The sequence below is a fragment of the Puma concolor genome, chromosome A3 (assembly GCF_028749965.1).
Source record: "Puma concolor isolate L17-30 chromosome A3, mPumCon1.1.hap2, whole genome shotgun sequence".
In the NCBI taxonomy this organism is placed as follows: domain Eukaryota; kingdom Metazoa; phylum Chordata; class Mammalia; order Carnivora; family Felidae; genus Puma; species Puma concolor.
Window position 1 is genome coordinate 67613798 of NC_141669.1, and position 27918 is coordinate 67641715.

Here is a 27918-nt window from a genome sequence, read left to right on the forward strand (position 1 = left end):
TTTAATCTCTATTGTGTACAAATCTGTAGACAGAAGATTCTGGGTCACATCCCAGGGTCCAGAGGAAATTTCTGCTATGTTGGAGCAAAGAAAGTTAATGGTGTTAACTGTGCTACCCATTTAACAAAGTAGAAAGAAGCAAATAGCTAAAGGTAGGTCCTGGGCTACCTGTGGTATTTGAGGCCGTGTAGTCTAGGGGAAGACAGAGGCATTTAAAAATCAATGGCTCAGGTAGGCTCGTACTGTGTATCCCTCTATTTTTATGTCCAACCCAACGCTGTTCCTTCTAAAATAACTTCTCAACATGACAGAAAATGTTTTGATATGCAGTATGTGTAAACATTCATCAAAATGTAAAAACTTAATTTACAATATTAAAATCAGAACTGTTTTAAAGCATGCAATCCTTGAAATACTAGGAGTATTTGGTTTAGCATTTGATTAACACAAAGTTTTCTTTTCAGCTGCCTGCTGGGCACTTCACCTGATGGTCCTTACACTGTAGTTCTGAAAGAGAGCCCCCTCAGCTGATGCTAGCTTGCTTCAAGATCAATGCAGTAAAAGGCTCCAAATTTTAGAAAAATAGAGCCATTCCTCAACATCAAATTATATATATATTTATATATATATATATATATATATATATATATATATATATATATACATGTAAACACCTTAAATTCTTCTCATAAAAGTTACCAAAAAAATTTTTTTAAATAACTACTTTACCTTTATATGTTTTACTCCACAGCTAACCACTCTGTTTGGCTGATATGGATCCCAGGAAATATCAAAAATCTGTTTAAAAGAATTAAAAATTACTCTGTTGGTAATATATGTGTTTTTTCCTTCTTTCAGATATCAGTTCAACTGCCAAGACTCTATCCAAAATTTAGAATACACTGTTACTTGCATGGACTGAAAAATGGATGATTTGGCTCTGGGGTTGGTTCAGGAATTGCTAACACATATTTTGTTGCCTCCTATCTACTCACCTTAGACCTGAATAAAGAAATAATAATTAACCACAATCAATGAGACAAACTGGTGTCATATTTTTAACTTGGTTCATCCAGGGTAAACAAATTGGAATGCTTTAGAATAATTTTTTGATCCAATTTTTCTACACCTGTACACAATGCTAGTAACATACTTTGACATACCTTTACAATAAAAATCAAAAGAAGTATGAAGTGTTTTATTTTGAGTAGGAAAATGTTTAACAGTCAAATGCAATTCAATGTGGCCACCACTTTCTTGTAATCATGGGCAGGGGCATTTATTTGGCACCTAAATTAGCCCACCAAAAATAGTCCTTTAGCCTCTCATTTTAATCTGACCCAAAATACTATTCTATTTTGCATTCCCCAAGGAACTGAAAACATATCCATTAACACTACTGAATGTTCTTTAAGGAAAGCTACTAGACGGTTTGCAGGCAGTTCTTTTTCCATTTTTGGAACAAGGAACAGAAGACTGTCAACCTTGAGGGTCAGATCACCTGTGGCAAAGTACATATTTCACCAGCCAAACTGAAAGATTCGTGTCTAGTGGGTCTGAAATTTGGTCCATGCAGCTGCATTTTTAAACAGACCCCAAGAGATTCTGATGCAGTCAGTCCAAGGACCGCATTCTGTGAAGCTCTAATAGAAAAAAAGAGTAATTGTTAGGGCCAATGTCTAAGCCAGATAAAGAGCTCATGACACTAATTTCTCATCACATAGGAAGGAGCAATATAGATCAATCATCAGAGAGAAAAGGAGGACTACAGAAACAGCACTGAAGAAAGAGCGCTTGGTCCAAGTACCAAGTTTCAATAGGGTCCAGTGCCCATTTTAGCTATGCAACCTCAGGCTAGTCTCATCATCTCTAAAATACATGACACCACCTCAGTTCTGTTATGAGGGCAATGAGTGTTATGAGCACTCAATTACAAAAATGAGTGCTAGGGATTAAGTATTTTCTCCACTAAAATAATCTTGAAGATCATCATTTGCCCATAAGGAGACATTAATAATTCATATTGGCACCAGTAATAAAGAACAAAACTGTGTTCTCCCAGTTTTGGGAGACACTGTGTTTCTCCCAGACAAATCATGGAGTCTGGAAGAACAGTGTTCAAAAAGAACAGTATTTCATTAAAACATTCTAGGATCTGAAAATTATACATTTGCACTAGAGTAGCATTGTACTTTTCATAATCTACTTCTAAGTGGAAGGTATAAAGTACATGAACAAAACAGTAAGAAATAAATTCACATTGATCTAGTCTAACTCAACTTACTTTATAGGATACGATGGGATTATCACATAAGCAGAAACAGTAATATACAAAATGTGAGCATTACAAGTATTTTCAAACTGTTCATTAAGTACTAAGTTAATACTGATTAATTACCAGTAAGTTAATAATCTGGGAGCAGAGCCCAAGCATCACTGCACTATAAAATCTCCCTAAGGAATTCTTACATGTTGCCAGGGGTAGGAACCATTGGGAACAAAAGGGTGCTAGAGCTCCTCCAACACTAAAGTTCCAAGGCTGGTCATTTCTGGACTTTCTGAGAACTTAATCCTTGAGTACACTCTGCTCAAATGTGCCGCAACAACTATCGGGTCACCTTAAAATTATGATTCTCCCTCAATGAATATACTGTTCATTTGAAAAAAATTTTTCAGAGTTCACACTAAGGAAGAGATGATGAATTTCATATTTAATTCAGGCCTCATTCTCACTTACACTGAGAAGAAATACAAAACTATTAATCAATGTAAGATAATCATGCCAATTCACTTTGTTTGAAATTATAAAAAATAAAGTGGTCACATTATTTTAATTATGCAAGAGAATGGAGAAATAGATTTCTGACCTGCTTCATAACCTACCTTGCCTGCTATGACTGTATGAAATTATTTCTGAGCACACTAACTTCAATATGATAAGCAAGGCACAATCTTAAGATTCTCAAATATAACAAAAATCCCTAAGTTGTCATTATACTCATTTGAAGTTAAAATGTACACACCTGTAAACATATTTTGTATTATTTTCTAACAATTAATTCCATTTCTAAAGGAATACATCAAAACTTTACAATTTCAAATTCAATTCTATTTTGACTTTATGATGAAGAAGCTAGATGCCAATATCAAAAATTTGCTTTGCCTATGAAAGGTAGTAACAATTTAAAGAAAGCATCCCATCACCAGAAGAGATCATGCCAACACAGCTATTAGTCAGGAAGTGATTTTTTTTTTTAAAGTCAATTTTTAGGTTGAATATGTAGGAGAAATCTTTACATGGAGAATTCACTTTTAAAAAATAGTACAAATCTGGGAAGCTACTTCACAATTCGCTCATAGTTATGAAAACTGCGTGGCTTGATCCAACAAGCTCTTCTTACCCGGTCGGAGTGGCCGGTGGCTGAGGCCAGAAGTTTTCCCTTCCTCCAGTCCCAGATGCAGACTGTGTTTTTTGCATCCAGTCCCACAGAGGCCAAACGCTAAGAATAAGAACAATAATTTAATAGATAGGCACATTCCTGACTATCCATGTCTTCTTTCAATAAATGGTCACTGATTACCTACTCTGGGCCAGGCATTGAATGTATGCAAAAAAAAAACAAAAAACAAAAAACAAATGATTTCTCAAAATATATTTAAAGTCCACTGCTAAAGGCATCACAGATGACTTCCATTAGCATATACTACAATTTCAAAAACCCAAAAGCTGTGACTCGTTTGTCACAAAGCCTCTGATTTAACCAGGTGAAATCAGAGGAACACAACTTGAAGACAAGGTTCAGATTTTTTAATTTTTTTTTTTTTAACGTTTATTTATTTTTTTGGGACAGAGAGAGACAGAGCATGAACGGGGGAGGGGCAGAGAGAGAGGGAGACACAGAATCGGAAACAGGCTCCAGGCTCTGAGCCATCAGCCCAGAGCCCGACGCGGGGCTCGAACTCACGGACCGTGAGATCGTGACCTGGCTGAAGTCGGACGCTTAACCGACTGCGCCACCCAGGCGCCCCGAGATTTTTTAATTTTTAAATTTAAAATATTAATGTGAGATTAAAGATAATCTAGGATTCCATAATCTAAAAGCATTGCCCAACTGCTAAAATCAAAGGGATTGACGAACACATAGGGAAGAAAAACCCATAAATGAACGTTACATTCATTCTTAATCTTCATAGTTTCACAAACATTTTGGGTGACTAAAGAGAGTATATACTGCTGGTAAAAGAAATCTGGTACTTCATCTTCCAGTCTACATTCTTTGGGTTCATTTCAGAACTCGTTCTCAAGGAAAAAGAAAATTCAACACATTTAAGTATACGCAACATCAAAAGTATCAAAATATGTATTAGAAACACCAACATCAGAAGACCTAGTAGGATGCCACACCTAAGGAAACAGCCCCGTGTCATGGATAGAGGTCCGGAATGGGTGTAAGGAGATTTGGCTTCTGTTTTGACTTGTGAGGAACCAGATCTTGAAAAATTAACCTCATTAAATTAGGTTTTCTCATTTGTAAAATAAATGCAAAATATCTGTTATGTCTACCTTGTAGGATTATTGTATGGGTCAATGCAATCAGTGAAATGATGTAAGTCAAAGTGTTTTGAAAATACAGTGTCACTCAAGTTTAACAGTATCTGAGCTTATGTGTTTCACTATGTTTGAGTGTGTGTGTTTATGTGTGTACATATATGTGGGATGACATATGGCCACGTATAGCTACATGTATATATGTGTTGTTATGCAGGAATTACTCAGGTTTCTTCAATAAAGATGGCTTCTATTAGTAATGTTTAGTATAAAAAATATATAGTTGGAAGTTTTTTCTTTTAATTTTTTTTTTTTTAACATTTATTTATTTCTGAGACAGAGAGAGAGAGAGACAGAGCATGAACGGGGGAGGGGCAGAGAGAGAGGGAGACACAGAATCTGAAGCAGGCTCCAGGCTCCGAGCCATCAGACCAGAGCCCGACGCGGGGCTCGAACTCACGGACCGCGAGATCGTGACCTGGCTGAAGTCGGACGCTTAACCGACAACGCCACCCAGGCGCCCCTATAGTTGGAAGTTTTAAAAATATGCCCTCAAGAAAGAGGGTCTTTGCGGTGTTTTTTCCCCTGTTTTAATTGTGCATTCAAGCAATGAAATCTGTAATATGTGGTTGCATTTTTATCCATATAAAAAAACTTAAAGTGGTGAATTTCATTTGGCTTATTCTTTTGCCTTTTTTTAATAAACACAGGCACTAAAGTAAAATACACATTTCCTGATGGAAAAAAAAAGCCAAAAGTTATCTATTTTGTTCATTTGTAGACAGTGACAGGCCCCATAGCTACCTAAAAAGCATTTCTATTGCCTTTTGTTGTTGGAGAGGTGATGGGCCATTTGTCATTTTCTAAATATCACTTGATTCCAGTAACTCTATCCAAGGAATAAGGCAGATCTGAAGCAGTAGGCATCAACAAGCCAAGAAATTCATCACAGCAAGCAAATAGGTTATTTTTCTCAACTGACAGTTAAGTGCCATGCAGTCCACCCCCAACGTCACCCTTCCAAATGGAACCTACAAGTGAACAAGATTCCAACACAAATCACATGGACAAAGAATTAAACATTAAAGCTGGATTTCCTTCTGCTGCATGGCATTTTCTTGTGATGCTTCTGAACACATTTTTGACAATGTTTGCTAGAAAAACACAATCAGACAACGTGCATATAAGTACACATCTAAGCATACATTTACACTTAGACTTGTATATGCATTCTGGTATTCATTGATTTAGTCAGGAAGTCCGGAACTACAAATCTGGACAAATGTGACTACCCAGGTATTTCTCCTTATACATGGAATCACAGTGGAATGGATACATTATCCTAACTAAAGTAGATGTGATTAGAGTAGTAAAATAAAAAAACTATACATTCCAGGGGTCTACATATGTAGTGAAGCTAGTCCAAGAAAGAAAAATGCAATAGTGATCATTACCCTCTCAAAACAGCAGGAAACACTAAGTAGGCTGTTTAAAAAGTGACTCAAACCAGCTCAAGTCCCGTGATCCACTCAACTTGCCCCAAACTCTCAGGTCTGTCAAGCCTCTATGAAGAATTTCACAGGTCTTTACACAGCAAGGACTTACAAAATGAACGCTGAAATTTGCCAAAACCTGGACTGAAATATTAACTGGCAGAAATACAGAGGAAGGGTGGCCCAGGATGATGGAGAAGGCTGGGGAAAAGGCACAGCCCTAGTTAGGAGGTGGAGGCAGTGGAAGACAGGAAAGGTGCCTTTCTGTGTGCACTGCCCTTTCTGTAACGTATTTTTAAAATGGACATGTAACTGACATCTGTAACGTTAACAAACCTTTTCTGCCAAGGGTTGCTGGAAGTCAAAGGCAAGAAAGAAAGCTTGTTAGGGGTCCTGGGGAGGCTTCAGGAAGTATGTCCCTTAAAGACCTTTGAAATGTCTTAGAACAATCAATCATTTTAAGGGGCAAAGAAGGTGTGTAGGGCACCAAAGACGGAGAAACACAGCATGAGGGAGGGGCTGGAGGAGCCAAAGTGCAAGGTCTGGTAGAGGAATCTCACCGCCTTGTCCAATCTGACTTCAAGGAGATAGTGAAGCCAAGGCTAGAAGAGTCAGTTAGCCCACAACACCCAGACACAAATTACAGACTTATTCACGGAGTTCTCCAAGCTTTGGTTGTTTTTAAAATAACGCTCTCACACTTTTTCTAGTTGGTGAAATACATTAGCAAGAAACCGTGTGGAGACCAGTCAGAGGATACTTCAAATGTCAGGCAGGACATGGATTTGTAACTTACAGGATGGTGGCAGAGAATGGGAGGGGAGAATGCATGTAAGGGTCACTGTAGAGATACTCACAAACACTCATGAATCAGTGGCAGCTTGAACCGTGGGGAGTGGGTAGGGAGAAGGAGGAGTTAGAAGAGGACCTTAAAAAGTCAAAGAGAATTTTCTCAGTGAATTATTAGGAGGTGGCGAATTATTAAGAGAGGACATTCTCAAAGCAAAGGGAACCAAGGAGATGCTCAGGGCTTGAAGTATATGAAAAACGTTTGGGCCAACACTAATTCCAAATAGGAAGCTAACATTGGACCTGGGTCATGATGGACCCAATCAGCATGAGTTCATGACTTCCTTCTGGAAGCTTTTCAACCAACGCTAAGACTGGGGGAACCAAAACTGGGGCCTACCCAGAGCTGGGTATCAGTGCCACAGCTTGGAAAAGGATCCGACATGATTCTAGGAGGCAGACAAGGGGAGGTGGCAAGGGTTAGTAGACTTTCTGAGCCTATAAGCTTCATGCACTGTAACTCCAGGTGACTCGTGAGAAGTCATTACAGAAAACAGAAACGGAAAAAGATACATACCTGTCCGTCTGAGTCGAAAGCCAAGCAGGCGACTCCATGTGTATGGACATCCTTAAGAATAGACACAGTCTGGACATTATAGGAATCCCATATACATATATATGGCTCCTTTCCAACTTGGCCAGTTGCAACAAGAGTTTTATCTGGGTGTAAGGCAAGGCTGAAAAATAAAAAAGCCTCTTTCATTTCCTCCTGAACAAAGTTAGGAAAAATATTGATTTTCTTTTATCCACATTTATTTCTCAATCATCTAGCAAGATAATCTCAAGAGAAAAAGTCTGAACTGTCCTCAAAGTAGTAAGTTACCTGACTGGTCTGATGGAAATGTTGAATGGAAAAGAGAGGCTTAGCACAGTTTAACAATAATTTCATCTGATTTTACCCACTTGGTTACCTTGAAAATCAGACACTATTATAATTCCAGGATTAGAAAACCTACATGGTTCTAGAATTGTTTTATGTCAAGATATTTACTTAATGACTTTCAAAGTATTACTCAGCTTTTTCAAGTTAGCTTTTGACTTTAATTTGAGGGGGAAAAAACGTTGTTGCTAGGAGACAATGTGCTTCTCAGAATTAATTAAACCTGCCTGCACAAGTGCTGGATCCCAACTTCATTAGGATTTCAAACCACGAAGGGGTCCCAGAGTCAAGTGCTGTTTCTGTGTCTGTTACCACAGATTATGCATTTTCAATGACAATTCCTATTTTACACAAATCACTGTAACACCAAGAGAACCACAAATTACTATGCTTGTGGTCTTTGTAACATTTTTCCTCTGTAGTCTAGTCAAAATAAAACTTTGTCAAATGCCAACGAGAATTTCAGGGAGTCTGTACTAGTCCAGAGGGGGAAATGTCATTATTGTTATTCCTAGATGAGCAAGGACTCTTCATGTTTTATAATCATTATGTAAAGAAGTTGTGCCTTTCTAAAAACAGGTGTTGGGAATTGAAAAAAACAAAAGGGCACATACCTATATGAAAAACTAGCAGATTACTGTTTACACAATAGAAGCGGAATTTTTTTTCTTTTTCCGATTTCAACATCTATTTACACAATTAGCAGAGTTTTGTTTTGTTTTTACTTTTCAACTTCAGCATGATTTTAATACAAGTAAATGCTCTATAATCAGATACCTGAATTTGCACTCAATGCCCCTATGACCTCTGGTTCTTTGGGCCTGTTGATCTCTTTTGCCTCAGGTTCCTCATCTAGAAAATGGAGTTACTACATAAAAGTAGACAATTTACAGAACACAAAGCATTCAGCACTGCACCCAGCTCAGAGTAAGCACTCAAAGCAAGTATCATTATCATCATTGTTTTGTGTAACTGACATCTAGATACAATTAACATATGCACAGCTAGGTGGATACAGTGCCTCTTTCAAACACAAATTACTTCCTGCTTCTTTCAGGGCCCAGGGTGTGTTCTCCACAAATTCTGTAGCAACCAAGCCCCTAAACTATCCCCCACCGGCACTCTTTCCACCAAGCTCCCTTCCTGGGCCTCCACCAAACCTAGTGTCTTTTGCACGGGACCGGGAGTACTATCCCCTTTCAGCATTGAGGGTCCTCCCAGACTCCTGCACCCTGGTGCTGGAGTGCAGCTGGTCTTCCCAGGAGCTCCCAACACCTGTCACTGCACATGTCCTTGTTCCTGGAACTGCTCCCTAGACTGGAGGTGCCTTCTATCTGCACTCTCCTCCCAGGCTGGGTGCTACATGGGGTTTTTGTCTTCTTAGACAAATAGAGTGCAGGTGGAGCCTACAGTGGGTGCTCTGTAGCTGTGGGGAAGGAAGGTGCAATTATGGGGCTAGATGCAGGGGCAGGGAGAGGATGGCTGGGAGACACTGAGCATCAGGGGCCCAGAGGACCAGAAATCAGGCCCCACGTGCTGCTGCCACAACTACTCTTGCCAGAAGTCTGATCTAAGGGGAGCTCAAGAGTTCTGCAGGAGGCGGTGGAGGAGTACAGGGAGGAGTCATACCTGGGCGCCCCAGGTGCCAGAGGCCCCTCATGAAGGATTAATCTATAAGAAGTTTGGCTCACATCGCCTGTCAAGCCAAACCCCAATCCTCCACAATGCCTCCTGCCCCTTCCCCTCCACTCAGAGTTGCAGCGTAGGGCCCTTGTCCCAGGGGCCAGTCCTGGTGTTGGGGACCTGGTTTTGGCCCAAAGGCTGGGAGGTACTGCTGGAGGCCAGAGCTAGGGAGTGAAATGCACATACCCCAGCCAAAAGTCTACCACCTTCCAGGAGGAAGAAGGGCTCAGACAGCAATCTTCTTCTGCAGGGGTCCCTGGGGCCCAATCCAACAAGTGCAAAGGTCCAAGCCCGCAGCAACAAGAATGCACCATCATCGTACATCCTCAGGGCCAGTGGTTTCTCCTGGCAGCAGCAAGGTGTCTAGAATTGTCCCAGGAGATCAGTGCTTCCTGTTCCTTGAGCCTCTCCCTGAACAACATTCTTAGGGCTTTGGTCTCCCTCTCTCTGAGGTAGCGTTCTGCAAGCGTTCTGCCAGTGTTCTGCGATGGGTCAGCTGGCTTCTCCACCCCAGCCCCCTCCATCAGCAAATGTTCTCCTGTGAATGGGCTCTGGATGCCCATAAGCCTGTGCGGGGTGGGGGCGGTGCACGTTTCCCATAACGGCAAACAAGGGGCAGGTGTGCTCTGCGGCTTACGACGTGAGGGGAGTGAGTGCAGACCCAGATGCACCAGCAGGGAGGGGATGCACTGGTAGGCGCTGAGCGCCAGAGCAGCTCAGAGTGCAGATATCAGGTGCCCTGGTACTGCCCTCCACCACTCTCCCCAGAGGAAGCCCCTCCTCACCAGATCTAGGGAATTCTAAAAACTGGTAAGAAGAGGCTTAGGATAAGAAACACCTGGGTGCCCCAGATCTGAGTGGCCATCTAACAAGTGCTTGCTGGCAAATGTATCCTCAGGAATCTTTATAAGGAGAACCAGAGAAAAATAACATACATAAAAGGTGCAGAGGGCATCCAGGTAAAAGATGGTACTCACAGTTAGTCTTGCAGAGAATAGCAGAAAATGAGATGGGTCAGGTAAGCCAGGGCAGCCTTGTAAGCCTTTTTAAGCAGGCCAGGAAGTTAGGGCACCACTGACAATTATTAGAAGACATGACATGAACAGGTACATATTTTAGTAAGGTAACTCTAACAGCAGTGAGGCAGTGGGAAGGACAGATGGGTGGGAAATGTTAGGAGAGGAGGACATGAGGCCAGGAAGGGAACAGGTGACAGATAGTGAGGTAAGAAGAGGTAGATGGGGCAGAAAAAAGGATCAGTTAAGAGATATTTAAGGGAAAGAGGTAAAGAGGTTGAAAATGCCAAAAGCGAAGGAAAAGGCTGAGCATGTCAGAGCTGACTGAAATTTTTTGCTTGGGCAACTTTTAAAGTCACAGAACTTGTAGCACTAGAGTTTAAAGCCTATGAGGCCTGATTCTGGGAAAAGATGGCCTTAACCCAATTTTTAGTGGGAAACCAAGGAGACCCCCCTCAAGTTAGCACCACACCTAGAGTCCTAAGTGCTAAAAAAAGAGGATCTGATTGGACAGTATGATCCACGAGGGCAGGGACTCTTTCCATCACTCTACACATAGTTCCTGAGGCAGAGTTCACACGGCAGAGTATTCACTAACAAAGTGCTTGCAAAGAGGGAGCAAATGATGCCACCAATCATGGCTGCCATACTGCCTCTCCACACTGACAGTAAGTTTTTTTTTTTAATATATGAAATTTATTATCAAATTGGTTTCCATACAACACCCAGTGCTCATCCCAAAAGATGCCCTCTTCAATACCTATCACCTACCCTCTACCCTCCCCTCCCTCCCACCCCCCATCAACCCTCAGTTTGTTCTCCGTTTTTAAGAGTCTCTTATGCTTTGGCTCTCTCCCACTCTAACCTCTTTTTTTTTTTTCCTTCCCCTCCCCCATGGGTTTCTGTTAAGTTTCTCAGGATCCACATAAGAGTGAAAACATACGGAATCTGTCTTTCTCTGTATGGCTTATTTCACTTAGCATCACACTCTCCAGTTCCATCCACGTTGCTACAAAGGACCATATTTCATTCTTTCTCATTGCCATGTAGTACTCCATTGTGTATATAAACCACAATTTCTTTATCCATTCATCAGTTGATGGACATTTAGGCTCTTTCCATAATTTGGCTATTGTTGAGAGTGCTGCTATAAACATTGGGGTACAAGTGCCCCTATGCATCAGTACTCCTGTATCCCTTGAGTAAATCCCTAGCAGTGTTACTCCTGGGTCATAGGGTAGGTCTATTTTTAATTTTTTGAGGAACCTCCACAATGTTTTCCAGAGTGGCTGCACCAGTTTGCATTCCCACCAACAGTGCAAGAGGGTTCCTGTTTCTCCACATCCTCTCCAGCATCTATAGTCTCCTGATTTGTTCATTTTGGCCACTCTGACTGGCGTGAGGTGATATCTGAGTGTGGTTTTGATTTGTATTTCCCTGATGAGGAGCGACGTTGAGCATCTTTTCATGTTCCTGTTGGCCATCTGGATGTCTTCTTTAGAGAAGTGTCTATTCATGTTTTCTGCCCATTTCTTCACTGGATTACTTGTTTTTCGGGTGTGGAGTTTGGTGAGCTCTTTATAGATTCTGGATACTAGCCCTTTGTCCGATATGTCATTTGCAAATATCTTTTTCGATTCTGTTGGTTGCCTTTTAGTTTTATTGATTGTTTCCTTCGCTGTGCAGAAGCTTTTTATCTTCATGAGGTCCCAATAGTTCATTTTTGCTCTTAATTCCCTTGCCTTTGGGGATGTGTCAAGTAAGAAATTGCTGTGGCTGAGGTCAGAGAGGTCTTTTCCTGCTTTCTCCTCTAGGGTTTTGATGGTTTCCTGTCTCACATTCAGGTCCTTTATCCATTTTGAGTTTATTTTTGTGAATGGTATAAGAAAGTGGTCTAGTTTCATTCTTCTGCATGTTGCTGTCCAGTTCTCCCAGCACCATTTGTTAAAGAGACAACATTGACAGTAAGTTCTACACAGGAACTAGAAAATGAAGAGGAATGAGTGTTTTCCCCCTAGATGGTCAGAGACGCTATCAAGAAACAAACAAAACTCTTGCTGTGATCACAGCTTCTGTTTCTTCTGTTTTTTTTTCTAATTTTTTAAAAAGTTATTTATTTTGAGAGAGAGAGAGAGAGAAAGTGAGGTAGGGGCAGAGAGAGAGTGGGGAGAGAACGAATTCCAAGCAGGCTCTGCACAGTCAGCACAGGACCCGATGTGGGGCTTGAACTCACAAACCATGAGATCATGACCTGAGCCGAAATCAAGAGTCGGACACTTAACTGACTGAGCCACCCAGGCACCCCTGTTTCTTCTGTTTTAAAATGCTTGAGATATTTGGTAAACTCCTGGGGTCCTGAAGCACTCAGAATTAAAAAAAAAAAAAAAATCACTCTTCCAGGCAGTTGTCTTACTATAATGTCAGGATTCCTGACCTTTCTTACTTCCTTGAATTTGGGGGGGGGGGGGGGAGTGAAAGAGACAGCTTTCAACAAATATTTTTTTTTCTTTTTTTCTAAAAATTTTTAAAAGTTTGTTTTTGAGAGAGAGAGAGAAAAAGAGACAGAACACGAGGAGGGGAGGGGCAGAGAGAGAGGGAGACAGAATCTGAAGCAGGCTCCAGGCTCTGAGCTGTCAGCACAGAGCCCGATGCGGGGCTCGAACTCATGAACTGTGAGATCATGGCCTGAGCTGAAGTCCAGCGCTTATCTGACTGAACCACCCAGGAGCCCTCAACAAATCTTTAAAGAGGCCTTCAAAATAACTTCCCAGTCTCACTCAGTTAGTAGTGTGACCCAAAAACATTCCATTATGGATTTCAAGTATTTTTACTTGGGTTATTAATTGTTCTTTTCCCTCATACCAAAGCCCATAAATTTATCACATTCATTAAAAAGTTCACATTGGAAATTTTCATTTTTGGATTTTTTGCCAGAAGTTTCTTTATGCTGTTCTTGATATCCTCTCATCCTAGCACATGATATTCACCGATCTAGCTTCCTGCTTTGCTGTTTGCATACATTATCAGTTATCAATTTCTCCTTTTGTAAGCCGAGAGTCTCTGACCTGACCTCTCTGGCTTACATGCCACTTGATTGCTTAAAATGACTCCCAATGTTCCTGTTTATCCATGTCCATATCAAGAATAGAGAGAACAGGGAACACAGACTTTATTCACTTTGCCGTTTGTTACCTCGCGATCAGCTTCCCAGAAACATCACTCCTTCCACCCGATAAGAGAACAACAGTATCCATGTATCTTTTAGAGCACAGCCAAGTGGCGCTTTATTTTTATTTTAAATTTGTCATATCATTTCAACAGCACTTTTAAACAACCTTTTCCGGGGGGACAACCAACAAACTTTAATCCCTTCATTTGCAAGAGCATAGTGTTAAAGGTATCTGTAATAGGGCAGTTGCAGAAGCAGGGACAGCATGAGCAGGTTGGAAGTTACCATCAAAGTATCTAGTCCTTTCTCACATCTTTGCATTCAGGAACTCAAGAATTTCATGAAAAGTCATTTTGAGCAGGATCTGCTTTTGTTTAAATCCCAAAACATGTTTGGGATGTTAGTTCAGAGGCACTCAAGTGACAGATGTGTATATATGTTGCATTTTCCTCACATCAAGACCAAACCCACCCCCTGCTGCATACTTCAGAACCTGCTCCTTCCACAGAAGTGCCCTGAGCCTAAAAAGCTACCCTACAGTAATGCCTTTAGATGAGCCAACGGATTAAAAGGGGTTAGGTCCCCTTATCCGATTAAGGGGATGTCATGGAAAGAATCATGCCTCTTGAGTTCCTTCTGATAAGATTTCATCTATGAAATGGTCAACTATTATGTACTTCCAGAGAGAAAATGACAGAAGTGGAAAGTACCGTCATTACACAAAATACCTGTTTGACGTTGAACTTCCCAACATCTTCTTTACCATATCACAGTGTTGTAAGTCTTGGTGACAGAAAGTTATTGATGCTGTTTGCCTATATTTTAAGTCTATCTGCCATTAGAGAGACCATAAATTCCCATCTCTTCTGTTTTTCTAAGAAAACTTGCAAATTTTACAAATTGGTTTTTTTTTTCAAATCCTTTTAATAGCAATGCCACAATATTAAAACTTTAAAAATTGACTCACTAAAGGTCTCATTCCACACCTATATAAAAAGGGTTGGTGTCATTCTGTTTTTTCTTTGGTGCTCAGTTTATTACATTGATTATATTATACACACAGCAACAAAAAAAGGGATCAAGCTTTTAAAGAACTGCTTTTCTCTGTGTATATAAAAATCTGGTTCCCTTAGGAAATCCCATCTTCTGTTACCATAGCAATAGAAAGCACTGCAGAGAAGGACTTTCATCAGCCTATCTGGGAGAAGGAATTGATTTGTTTCTCCAGCATGCCAGGAGGGCAAAACCATGTCTTTCTGATGTCAAATGAAATCAGGAAGATTTCCAAATATGTTGTCTGAGGAGAAGATGAGAATTAATAGGGTTGTGGAAAGAAGGAGGCTTGCTTATATAGGTTAAAGAGAAAACACTAATCAACACTAATCATTCCTGAAGGCAAAAAATTATATTTGAGTACTTGTTCCAAGTCCAGCATTTGAAAAATGTTCATTATTCTGACTTCACTTTTTAAAGCCTCATTTCATTTTTGCCCAGGCTGCTTCAGTGATTCTCTAAGTAATAAATTTATGTTATTATCTCTTTTTTAAAGTACCCTCACCAGGAAAGCATGAAAGGTTTCTCTTTGCCTACCCTACAGATAACACTGAGAGAAGTTTGCCAGTGTTGAGGCATAAGTGCATCCTGGTGACTGGGCTGAACTGTCTGAGAACAGCGGCGAGGTGGCTGCTTTCTGGGCTGGAGAGAGAATGGCCAGCCTTAGTGGATGAGCACTGGAGGAAGAAAAGGCAAAGGAAGGCTTTATTTGAATACAGTCGTCTGGAGGTAGTGTGGCCACAAACGGAGGTGGCTGTGCTCTAGTCCTTGTACCCCAGGATACCCTTAGCACTGGAGTACCATCACTGGGACTGTGAGGGAGGGCCCTGCCTTCCAGGTGGGCCTGAGCAGGATGAATGGAAGTGATGGCAACATGTACAGACTACCAATGGTCCATTGCCATGTTCCTGACCTGTGTGAGCCTCAGGGTACCTGTATAATCCACGATTGAGCATGACGGTCCCTCACATTGGACTTCTCAACGACCTTGATGAGTGGTACATCTAATAGGAATTAATGCAATTTAGAAAAATGAAGAAATGCAATGTATCTTGCATGCTTAGTACCACCATACCTGTATTGGTATGGAAGCATATTCTAGCAATACTTTAATACCGCATCAAAGAGTGGTTAAGAGCATAGTGATTTTGCTGCCTGGGATCAAAGCGTGCAGTGGCATGCTGAAGCCGGCTCAGACTGACCAGCCAGAGCTGTTAAACGTTAGCAATTCTGAGAATCAGTTGTTAAACACGACCACTGTTAGATAGTAAATTATATAAACTTATAAGTAAAGAAATTATATTAAAAACAAAAATATATATACTAAAATTAATTATTTCCTAATTATTTTACTACATTTGACTTTATCTTGAGGTTATTTACCACTATCCTCTCTCTATGGTAGAAATACTATAGAGCGACGTACCGCTACAGGAGCATTTACATCATGGAAATCAACAAACACTACAAATTAAGGATTGACTTGTTGTTTTGTTGGTTGTCTACACTTAAGACATAGAAAGATAAAATGTTAATAATGCAGAATAAACTTAAAAGGGTGTCATGTCTGTAGCTGTTACATTCTGAATAACACAAAAAATGAGAAATATTCCTCCAGTATTCAAAAAATATCATTCAGTTCAGCAAAGGAGTCACTCATATCATTGGCAAATGATTCAAGTTCTATTATATGTCTTTGTGATTTCACTTTTGTCTTAGTAACATAGTCGAAAATACCAACATTTATGTCAGAACTACACTCATTTGTCAATGATGTGAGAGACTTCTTTTCTGAACCAGATAGTAATCAAGCATTCATTCCTTGTCTGACTTTGTCAGATCATAGTTGAACTGCAAAGTTTGGCCACAAATACATGAGTTCAACAAAAATCAATGAAAGCATTCTAAGGGAATCGATTGGCTGTATGGGATTTACAACAGATGGTTATATATATATATATTTTTTTTACTTATAAACTGTGTGCCACCCATCATTTTTACCAGTAAAATTTATCACAAACCTTGGAGGGCATATGCGTACATTTTTTCTAAGAGCTGGTTGTTAAACAGTCATCAATACATCACTGAAGCATATCTCCTCTACTCACTGGCACATAAAGTTCCTCACAAATCATCTTCAGCAAATTACTCAACTTCTCTGTGCCCCAGTTTCTCTTCCATAAAATAAGAATAATAACAGTACCTACCTGAAAGAAGGTAGGAATAACTGTGAGGATTTAATAAATCCTAAGGCAGTGATTAAAACAGTAGTGCTTAAAACCTAGTGAGCACCAAATAGATATTATTATTAATTAACTGCTATGTGATAGAATCTGCTCAAAACAAACACATATGAAGCCTGTCCTTCATCCCTGAGGATTGACATTCTAAGCCAAGGAAACTAGTCCCCAGAGAAGTTATTGTGAACTAACCTGCAAAATTTTAAAATAAGACTACCCTCTGAGAATTAAACAGTTAAGAACCACATAAAATGGACAAGATTGGTTATCTAAAGAAGTTATCCTAAGGAGAAAATATATCAGACAAGACCAGACTTTGAAAATCTAATCTGCTCATGATCAACAGTGAGATAATTTAGATTCCACTACTGAAATCAATAAATCTGAGTAAAAATGCTAATAGAAGGGGAAATTCTGTGTAAATCCTCTATAGGAAAGAGTCAGAATTAAGCCAGTATAGTATTGGCGTAAGGACAGACATATAGATTGATGGAACAGAATTGAGTCTAGAAATAGACCCACACTTTTATGGTCAATTGATTTCCAACAAAGGTGTTAGGATAACTCAAAGGGGGAAGGATAGTTTTTTTAACAAATAGTGCTGGAACAATTAGACATCCATATGGAAAAAAAAGAACCTTAACATTTATATCTCATTATTCACAAAAATTATCTCAAAAGACCAGAGACCTCAGTATAAGAGCTAAAAGTCTACAACTGATAGAAAAAAAACACATAGCTAAACCTTTGGAATCTTTGAAAGACAACGTTTCTTAGAGAAGACAAAAAACATGAGCCATAAGAGAGAAAAATTGATAAATTGGATTTTAAAATTAAAACTTCCGCTCTTTGAAAGACACCAGTAGGAAAAGGAAAAGGAAGCGGCAAGCCAAGGACTGGAAAAGAAAATTCACAAAAGACTTTTACCCATAATACAAGAGGAATGCTTATAATTCAATAGTATGAAGAAAACCAAAATTAAAATATGGCCAAAACACTTGAACATTGTCAAAGACATCTAAAATTAGTAAGACTGACATTACTAGGTGATGCGAAAGATGTAGAGTAATTGGAATGCACATACTTTGCTGATGGGAATATAAAATAATAAATCATTTTGGAAAGTATTTGGCAGTTTCTTATAAAGTTAAATATATACTTACTATATGATCTAGCAATTCCATTTCCATATATTTACCCAAGAGAAATAGTGCATCTGAAGACCTATACAAATGTACAAAATGGCCATCAACAGGTGAATGGATAAAGAAATTATTATACATTCATACAGTGGAATAGTTCCCAGGAACAAAGAAGAACGAACTACTGACATACATGTCAACACGGATGACTCAAAAACATTACAGTGACTGAAAGAATCCTAGAGTATTCAGTGGAATATTCACATCAGTATCTTCACCATACAAAGGTGGCAGCCAAGAGATACTGTCCAAAGTTGATGACCCCAAAAACAAAGGTATAAAAATACAACTTAAAGTTACAAAGGTAAATGTTAAGGGTATTAAAAGTAAAATAACCCTTTGTGTAAGAGAAGGAAAGGAATATAAGAATGGCATATGTAAACTGCATCCTCAAGTATTTTAGAAGGAAGTCAATCATGGATTATATCTAAAATAGATTAAGCACAAAATAGCAGTTAATCCCACTGTTTTGAGATGTGGAGGTAACCATCAGAAAAAAAAAAAAAAACAGTCCTAAGAGTTAAAAGTGTTCCTTTGGAAAGTAGATTGCAGATGGGAAAGGGTAAGGCAGAGGCATTTTTTTTTCATTTACATTTTTTTTACATTTACATTTTTTTCATTATGTAATGAAAATTACCTTCTGTACTCTTTGATTTGTGTATCTATATTGCTTTGATACAAATATAAAATTAAAACAAAAACAAAAAAGCACTTACAGAGAAATAAAAATGGATTCACTTATGCAAAAAGAATGTATCTGGTGGTTTAGAAGTCTTCCACAGGCAGGAAGTAGGAAGGGATATCTGATGACTCTGTCAGATTTATCAACCCCCAGATGTTCTCATCAAGTACAATTGTTACTGATAAAATGAATTTGATCAGCATGGCTTGTCTTACAATTCATTCTTGAAAAAGGAGAAATACCGCCTTAAGACTCCAACACAACAATTTGGTAATGAGAAGTTTCACTAATGAAAGGGGTCTATGTGAAACCCAGCTTTCTGGAGCTATTCATCTTGTTTTTTCCTCTTCAAGCAAGGAGCATGACTCAAGCATTGAGGGCTATATTTGGCAGAAGTCCTGTTAATTTAGGATAATTAAATATGCCAGTCATGTGTTTCAGTAAGGTCTGATTAAATACTTTAGAGAAGTCATTAGTGAATCCATCTGGTCTAGTGGCTTTGCCAGATGGCAAAATGTTACTACCTCTATCTGTTCTGCTCTTGGAATATTCTACTTCTATTGTAAAATAGCATGCAGTTCTTTTCAGGGTAAGTCTTAATTTGCTAGTTTATATTCTCAAGGGATCTGAAAGGTGGAAGGCAAGCTTCACAACTGTGTTAACACCATGCCAACTGAGCCACAAGATCCTAAGGCTGTATTAAACAGCCTGTTGTTGCATTGTTGAATTCTAAATGATTTCGTCATTTCCGTTTCCTTAAAATGCTCTTTGCCAAGCGTTTCAGATGGTGCTTCATTCGTGACTGGAGAGTCAAAACCGCAGGGGGAGGTAACCAGATGTATTTCACATCTATGATATTATAATACTACAAGATAAGGAGAACCCTGGAAGTACTTCCTCCATGTAGATGGTTATCTAAATGGAAAAGTGGCCAGTTTTGATTTTTTTAAATTATAGAGTCACACAGCCCTGTGAGAGTGCCATAAAATGACTGATTTAACTTTGTTTTGATTCTTTGACCATGCAGAGTTAACCTCTGACTTACTAATTTCCCAACCAGCTGGGTCAAAATGCAAGGTATTCTCCAACACATTGACAACGGCAATTTATTTCATTTTTTAAAGTATATTTATTTATTTTGAGAGATATTTATGAGGGGGGAGGGGCAGAGAGAGAGGAAGAGAGAGAATCCCAAGTAGACTCCACGCTGTCAGCACAGAGCTCAAAGCGGGGCTTGATCTCACAAACTGCAAGATCATGACCTGAGCCAAAATCAAGAGTCGAACGCTCCACTGTGAGAGCCACCCAGACACCCTAACAATGGCAAATTTAATAAGATCACTTCATCAGTTGGTGTCTAAAGTAAATAATTAAGCCCAAATCCTAAGTGGGGACTTGGAATTGCTGGAGAAGAGTAAGGGGTGGCTTGATGAAGACATGAGGCAAAGATAAAGCTAGAAAAGAGCCCCAAATTTTATTGCCACTCTCAACCTCCAACCTCTCAAGTCTATTCTAAGGCTAAGCATTAGGTTGAGCTGAAGCCCCACTCTCTCCTAATAAAGGCCATATTTGCATATCTAATTGACTGAGTTGACTGTAATCAGAATTTACATTCATGGAAACGTTGCTACCAAGACCAACCCCTCAGCATCTGGGAACTATGGCAACTTTTGCACTTAGAGCTTTGTTTTTATTTTATGCTTTGTTGACAGCACTTTCCTTTGTTTTTACTTTATTCCTCTTCCTTTCCTGACTTCCCTCCTTTTCAAGTTTTTCTCTATCTTTACTCTGGGGTGTTAGGTTTTTTTCCAGCATTTCTAGGTGTTTGGAGAGGAGCAGGAAGGGTGAAAAGGTATGTGTCTGTCACCTCAGTCCCATATGTTGCCAGAACGGCAAGTCCATGCTTGACTCCTGACCACCACCCTCAATTTTGAACAGCTGGGATTCTATCATTGTAGAGCTAACACTGAACTTGGTATAATGACTAATTAAAATCTTTTTAAGATCTGCATGTGTATCTGTTTCTACTGAGTAGAGATGGTTGCAGAGCAATGCCCCCTACCACTACCATTTTCTCTCATCACTGCCGACACCTTCAATGTAATGTGGGCAACAGCTGGAAAGATCAAAATGGGGTTCAGGGGGCGCTGGGGTGGCTCAGTCGGTTAAGCATCTGACTTTGGCTCAGGTCATGATCTCATGGTCCATTGGTTCGAGCCCCACGTTGGGCTCTGTGCTAACAGCTCAGAGCCTGGAACCTGCTTCAGATTCCTTCCTCCATCTCTCTATGCCCACACCCCCCTTCCCCACCTGCTAGAGCTCTGTCTCTTTCTCTCTCTCTCAAAAATAAATAAAACATTTTAAAAAATTCAAAATGGGGTTTGGGATCATCTATCTTTGAACCACCTGTGCTCTATGGTAAAGCAAGAATATGTGATCCCAGAGGCCCAGTTAGAAGGGGCCAGAATCAGCAAACTGGCTTTTTCATGTGGGTATGAATTAGGATAGAGAAGGGACGATCTCCATAAAAAAACTGCTGAGCAAATGTCTAGCGCCTCTGCCTCTAGCAGACCAGGTGCCAAAGAGCACTATTGACCTTCAGTCCAGGGAAACGACTGGTTATAGCTTGGACTCTGCAGGGCTAAAAGAGAAGAAAGGAGGAGTACTCTTCTGATGACTGGACTCTCAAAAGACTGACCAAAAAAAAAGAAGAGTCTTTCAAGCTGCTCCTTCCTTTGCTGGTTTTTTTTTTTTTTTTTTTTTTTTTTTTTTGACTGCTTGATCTATCAACCACAGAAAGGAGTGCCAGTATTTCCCACTGGTTGTGAATGGATCAATTTCTCCAAGTAGGTCTGTTGAGTTTTGGTTTACATTTTTTAGGCTATTTTATTAGGTACATACAAGCTTAGAACTTTTTATTTTCCTGGTAAACAACTGTATCATCATGTAGTTACTCTCTTTATCCCTAGTATTTGATCATACTTTAAATTATATTTTATAAGATATTGAGTTATATAAGCTTCTTTTGGGCTAGAATTTGCCTGGTATATCTTTCCTGTCTTTACCATCCACCTTTCTTCATTCTTAACCTTTAGGGGTATCTCTTCAAAAAGGACATAGCTGGATTTTTTTAACCTCAAGTGAAAATCTGTACTATTAACTGGAAAAGTTCAGCTTATTTGTACTTCATATAATCACTGAGATTTTTGGATTTATTTCTGCCACTTATTTTATGCATTATTCATCCTTTTTTTGTTTTCTAGTTTTTCTTCCTTTTTAAATCTTTTTAAAGTGTGTTTCTTTCTCATTCTATTTCTCCATTCTATTGTTTTACTGATTACTCTAGAAATGTTAACATATGTTCTTACAAAAATGTAAAGTTAAAAGAGTTTTCTGTACCTTCTTCTTTAATCATGGAAGAACCTGAGAACACTTTTTAACTCCTGTCTGTCCTGGCTCACATTCTAATTCTACCATTATTTTAGTTTTTTTTTTTTTTTTTTTTTAACTTACAAGTTAGACGTTATTATTATTGTTTCATGCAGTCAATGTTTATTTAGTTTTAAACATATACATTGACCAATTACTTTGCTCACATTTGTCTTGCCTCTAAGACACTTCAGTTTCAGATCATTTTCTTTCTATCTTAAGTATATCCCTCACATTCTTTTAGTGGAGGTCTGAAAAGATTCTTGTTTTACCTGAAAAATTCTTTATTCTGTCCCTGATCTTGAAATTCAGTCTCACCAGATACATAATTCTAATAAGACTTGTCACTCTATTCTCGGCATTTCTAAACCTCTCTGTCCTAAACCATTTATTCAGATATACCTTCTTTATCCAATTGTGTTTATTCTGCTGTTTATTTCAAAGCTCTAATTGGTTCTTTTTCAAATCTTAGTTATTTGAAAAAAATTTTAACATTTATTTATTTTTGAGAGATAGAGAGAGACAGAGCACGAGCAGGGGAGGGGCAAAGAGAGAGGGAGACAAAATTTGAAGTAGGTTCCAGACTCTGAGCTGTCAGCACAGAGCCTGACGGGAGGCTAGAACCCATGAACCATAAGATCATGACCTGAGCCAAAGTCAGATGCTTACCCTACTGAGCCACCCAGGCACCCCTCAAATCTTAGTTATTTTAAATAGTGTCTTGCTCCTAATTCATATTTTAATTCCTTATTTATTTCTTTAAACATATTAATCATACTCATTTTTAATATATAAAGTCTTCATGGACCTTATTCTATTCCCTACGTTTTCCTATCTCCACTTATGATGTCTTATTTTCTTATATATATTGTGATTTTTGTTATTTATTTAAAAATTTTTTTTTAAGTTTATTTATTTATTTTGAAAGAGAGGGAGTGTGAGCAGGGGAGGGGCACAGAGAGAGAGAGAGAGAGAGAGAGACAGAGAGAGAGAATATCCCAAGCAGGCTCCATACTGTCAGTGTGGAACTCCATATGGGGCTTGAACTCATAAATCATGAGATAATGACCTGAGCCGAAGAGTCGAACACTTAACCAACTGAGCCACCCAGGAGCCCCTACTTATTTATTTATTTTTATTGAAGCTTCGTGGTTCTTGGAATTTTACCTGTGGGACTTCTTTGAGACTCAGGGAAAAAGTACATTCCTTTAGAGTACTTATACTTGCTTTTCTGGGCACTTGGGAACACCACTGTCCAAGGATCACTGTGTGAGGTTTTGTGAGACCGCACAGCAGTGTGAATTTGTGTTTTAAGCCTATATGAGAGCCATCACATGATCATAAATTTTCAAAAAGGAGATTTTATATCTCTCTTCCTTACTAACCTCTTATGCAAGGGATTGGCTTTGTTTTGTTTTGTTTCTAGTTTACTATTACAATGTGGGTCCAGGTCTTTGGGGTTCTAGTTACACCAGCATCTGCTATTAGACAATTTTTCCTCTGTCACCATGAGGTCACCCAAATGGAAGCTCAAGAACATCAGAGTTTAGCACATGCCCCAGAGAAAAGTTCATCTTGAATACTGACTAATCTCTCTGGGTCTCGACCTCCACTTCATTTTTGGCCTCTAAGCATTCCTTGACTTACCAGCTTATGCAGAAATAAATTAAAAATGTGTTTTACGATATTGAAGTATATTCCATCTACCCCTACTTTGTTGAGGGTTTTTATCAAGAATGGACACTAGGTTGGGGCGCCTGGGTGGCTCAGTCAGTTAAGCGTCCGACTTCAGCTCAGGTCACGATCTCACAGTCCGTGAGTTCGAGCCCCGCGTTGGGCTCTGGGCTGATGATGGCCCAGAGCCTGGAGCCTGCTTCCGATTCTGTGTCTCCCTCTCTCTCTGACCCTCCCCCGTTCATGCTCTGTCTCTCTCTGTCTCAAAAAAAAAAAAAAAAAAAGAATGGACACTAGGGACACCTGGGTGGCTCAGTCAATTAAGCATCCAAGTCCTGATTTTAGCTCAGGCCATGATCTCACAGTTTGTGGGATTGACCCTCATGGGATTTTCTCTTTCCCTCTTTCTCTGCTCCTTCCTCCCTCTCTCTCTCTCAAAATAAATAAATAAGCTTAAAAAAAATAAAGAATGGATGCTGTATTTTTTCAAATGCTTTTTCTGAATCTATTCGCAGGATCATATAGTTCTTACCCTTTCTTTTATTAAGTGGTATATCGTGTTGATTGATTTGTCAGTATTGAAGCATGCAGTCCTGGAATAAATCCCATTTGATCATGGTGAATAATTCTTTTAATGTACTTTTGAAATCGGTTTGTTAGTTTTTTGTTGAGAATTTTTGCACCCATCAGAGATATTGGCCTGTATTTCTCCTTTTTAGTGGGGTCTTTGTCTGGTTTTGGAATTAAGGTAATGCTGGATTTGTAGGATGAGTTTGGAAGTTTTCCTTCCATTTCTTTTCTTTGGAACAGTTTGGGAGGAATAGGTTTTAACTCTTCTTTAAATGTCTGCCAGAATTCCCCTGGGAAGGGATCTGGCCCATGACTCTTGTTTGTTGGGACATTTGTTAATACTGATTCAATTTCTTTGCTGGTTATGGGTCTGTTCAAATTTTCTATTTCTTCCTTTTTCAGTTTTGATACTTTTTGAGTTTCAAAGAATTTGTTCATGTCTTCCAGATTGCCCAGTTTGAACATAATTCCAGTTGGAATATAATTTTTCATAGTATTCTATTATAATTGTTTGTGTTTATGTGGTATTGGTTGTGATATCTCCACTTTCAGTTGTGATTTTATCTATTTTGACCCTTTCTCTTTTCTTTTTGGTAAGTTTGGCTAGGGTTTATCAATTTCATTTATTCTTTCAAAGAACCACCTCTTAGTTTCGTTGATCTGTTTTGCTGGTTTTTTTGTTTTTATATTGTTTATTTCTGCTCTAACCTTGATTATTTCCCTTCTTCTGCTGGCTTTACACTTTACTTGCTGTTCTTTTCCTAATTCCTTTAGATGTAAGGTTCGATTGTATATTTACGGCCTTTCTTGCTTCTTGACATAGGCCTGAATTGCAATAAACTTTACTATTAGGACTGCCCTTGCTGCATCCCAAAGGGCTTTGTTTTTATTTTCATTTGCTTCCATGTATTTCTTTCTATTTCTTCTTTAATTTCCAGGTTAACCCATTATTCCTTAGTAGGATGTTCTTTAACCTCCACACATGTGAAGGTTTTCCAAATTTTTTCTTGTGGTTGACTTCAAGTTTCATAGCATTGTGATCTGAAAATATGCATGGTATGATCTGGTTATTTTTGTACTTGTTGAGGGCTGATTTATGACTCAGTATGTGATCTATTCTCAAGAATGTTCCATGTGCACTCGAGAAGAAGGTGTATTCTGCTTCTTTAAGATGAAATGTTCTGAATATATCTGTTAAGTCCATCTGGTCCAGTGTGTCATTCAAAGCCATTGTTTCCTTGTTGATTTTCTACTTACATGATCTGTGCATTGCTGTAAGTGAGATGTTAAAGTCCCTTACTATTATTGTATTATTTTCAATGAGTTTCTTTATGTTTGTTATTAATTGATTTATATATTTGGGTGATTCCAAGTTGGGGCATAAATATTTACAATTGTTAGATCTTTTTGATGGATAGACCCCTTAATTATGATATAAGGCCCTTCTTCATCTCTTGTTACAGTCCTTGTTATAAAGTCTAGTTTGTCTTGTCTCCAGAGGCACGGGAAACAAAACCAAAAATGAACTATTGGGATCTCATCAAGATAAAAAAGCTTCTGCACAGTGAAGGAAACAACCAACAAACCCAAAAGGCAACCAATGGAATGGGAGAAGCCATTTGCAAATGACATATCAGATAAAAAGTTAGTATCCAAAGTCTATAAAGAACTTAATCAAACTCAACACCCCAAAAACAAATAATCCAGTGAAGAAATGGATAAAAGACATGAACAGACACTTTTCCAAAGAAGACATCCAGATGGCTAACAGACACATGAAAAGATGTGCAACATCACTCGTCATCATCAGGGAAATACGAATCAAAACCACAATGAGATACCACCTCACATCTGTGAGAATAGCTAAAATTAACAACTCAGGAAACAACAGATGTTGGCAAGGATATGGAGGAAGGGGAGCCCTCTTGCACTGTTGGTGGGAATGCCAATTGATGCAGCCACTCTGGAGAACAGTATGGAGGTTCCTCAAAAAATTAAAAATATAGCTCCCCTATGATCCAGCAATTGCAGTATTAGAGGTTTTTATCCAAAGGATATAAAATGTTGATTGAAAGGGGCACATGCACCCCAATGTTTATTAACATCATTATCAACAACAGCCAAATTATGGAAAAAGCCCAAATGTCCATTGACTGATGAATGGATAACATATGCACACACAACGGAATATTATTCAGCGATCAAAAAGAATGAAATCTTGCCATTTGCAACAATCTGGATGGAACTAGAATGAATTATGATAAGTGAAATAAGTCAGTCAGAGAAAAACAAATATCATATGATTTCACTCATATATGCAATTTAAGAAACAAAATGGATGAACATAGGGGAAGGGAAGGAAAAATAAGATAAAAACAGAGAGGGAGGCAAACCATAAGAGACTCAAATAAAGAGAACAAACTGAGGGTGGCTGGAGGGGTGTTGGGTGGGGGGATGGGCTAAATGGGTGATGGTCATTAAGGAGGGCACTTGTTAGGATGAGCACTGAGTGTTATACGTATGTGATGAATCACTAAATTCTACTCCTGAAACCATTATTACATTACATGTTAACTAAATTGGATTTTAAATAAATAAATAAACAAACAAACAAATAAAATAAAGTCTAGTTTTTCTGATAGAAGTATAGCTATTCCAGCTTTCTTTTGATGCCCATTAGCATGACAGATCCCCTCACTTTCAACGTTTTTATTTTTTATTTATTTTTGGGACAGAGAGAGACAGAGCATGAACGGGGGAGGGGCAGAGAGAGAGGGAGACACAGAATCGGAAACAGGCTCCAGGCTCCGAGCCATCAGCCCAGAGCCTGACGCGGGGCTCGAACTCACGGACCGCGAGATCGTGACCTGGCTGAAGTCGGACGCTTAACCGACTGCGTCACCCAGGCGCCCCAGATCCCCTCACTTTCAATCTGCAGGTATCTTTAGGTCTAAAATGAGTCTCTTGTAGGAAACATATAGATTGATATTTTTTTTTTTATCCATTCTGATATCCTATGTCTTTTGATTTGAGTATTTAGTCCATTTACACTGAGAGTGATTATTGAAAGATGAATTTAGTGCCATTGTGTTGCTTATCGAGTTGGTGTTTCTAGCGATGTTCTTTGGTCCTTTCTAGTCTTTGTTGCTTTTGGTCTTTTTTTATTTGTTTTTTCTCCACTCAAAGATCCCCCTCCTTAAAATTTCTTGCAAGGCTGGTTTAGTGGTCATGAACTCTTTTAGTTTTTGTTTGTCTGGAAAACTCTTTATCTCTCCCTCTATTCTGAATGACAGCCTTGCTGGATAAGGAGTTCTTGGCTGCATATTTTTCCCGTTCAGCACAGTGAATATATCCTGTCACTCCTTTCTGGCCTGCCAAGTTTCTGTGGACAGATCTGCTATGAACCTGATCTTTCTTCTTTTGTGGGTT

General features: G+C 39.1%; 1 protein-coding gene across 4 annotated transcripts in view; it reads right to left on the bottom strand.

The window, feature by feature from the left end:
• Positions 1 to 27918, bottom strand: part of EML6 (EMAP like 6) — a 282419-nt gene that overhangs the window by 161255 nt on the left and 93246 nt on the right. For all 4 annotated transcript variants that reach the window (XR_015249223.1, XM_086701101.1, XM_025931862.2 and 1 more), the window contains exons 3-5: positions 7409 to 7568; positions 3402 to 3500; positions 730 to 798 (exon numbers count right to left, since the gene is read on the bottom strand). Coding sequence is in view for 3 of the 4 variants with exons in the window: in XM_086701101.1 (XP_086557227.1) it covers positions 730 to 798; positions 3402 to 3500; positions 7409 to 7568 (328 nt within the window). In the remaining variant the exon portion in view is untranslated. The remainder of the gene's footprint in view (positions 1 to 729; positions 799 to 3401; positions 3501 to 7408; positions 7569 to 27918) is intronic.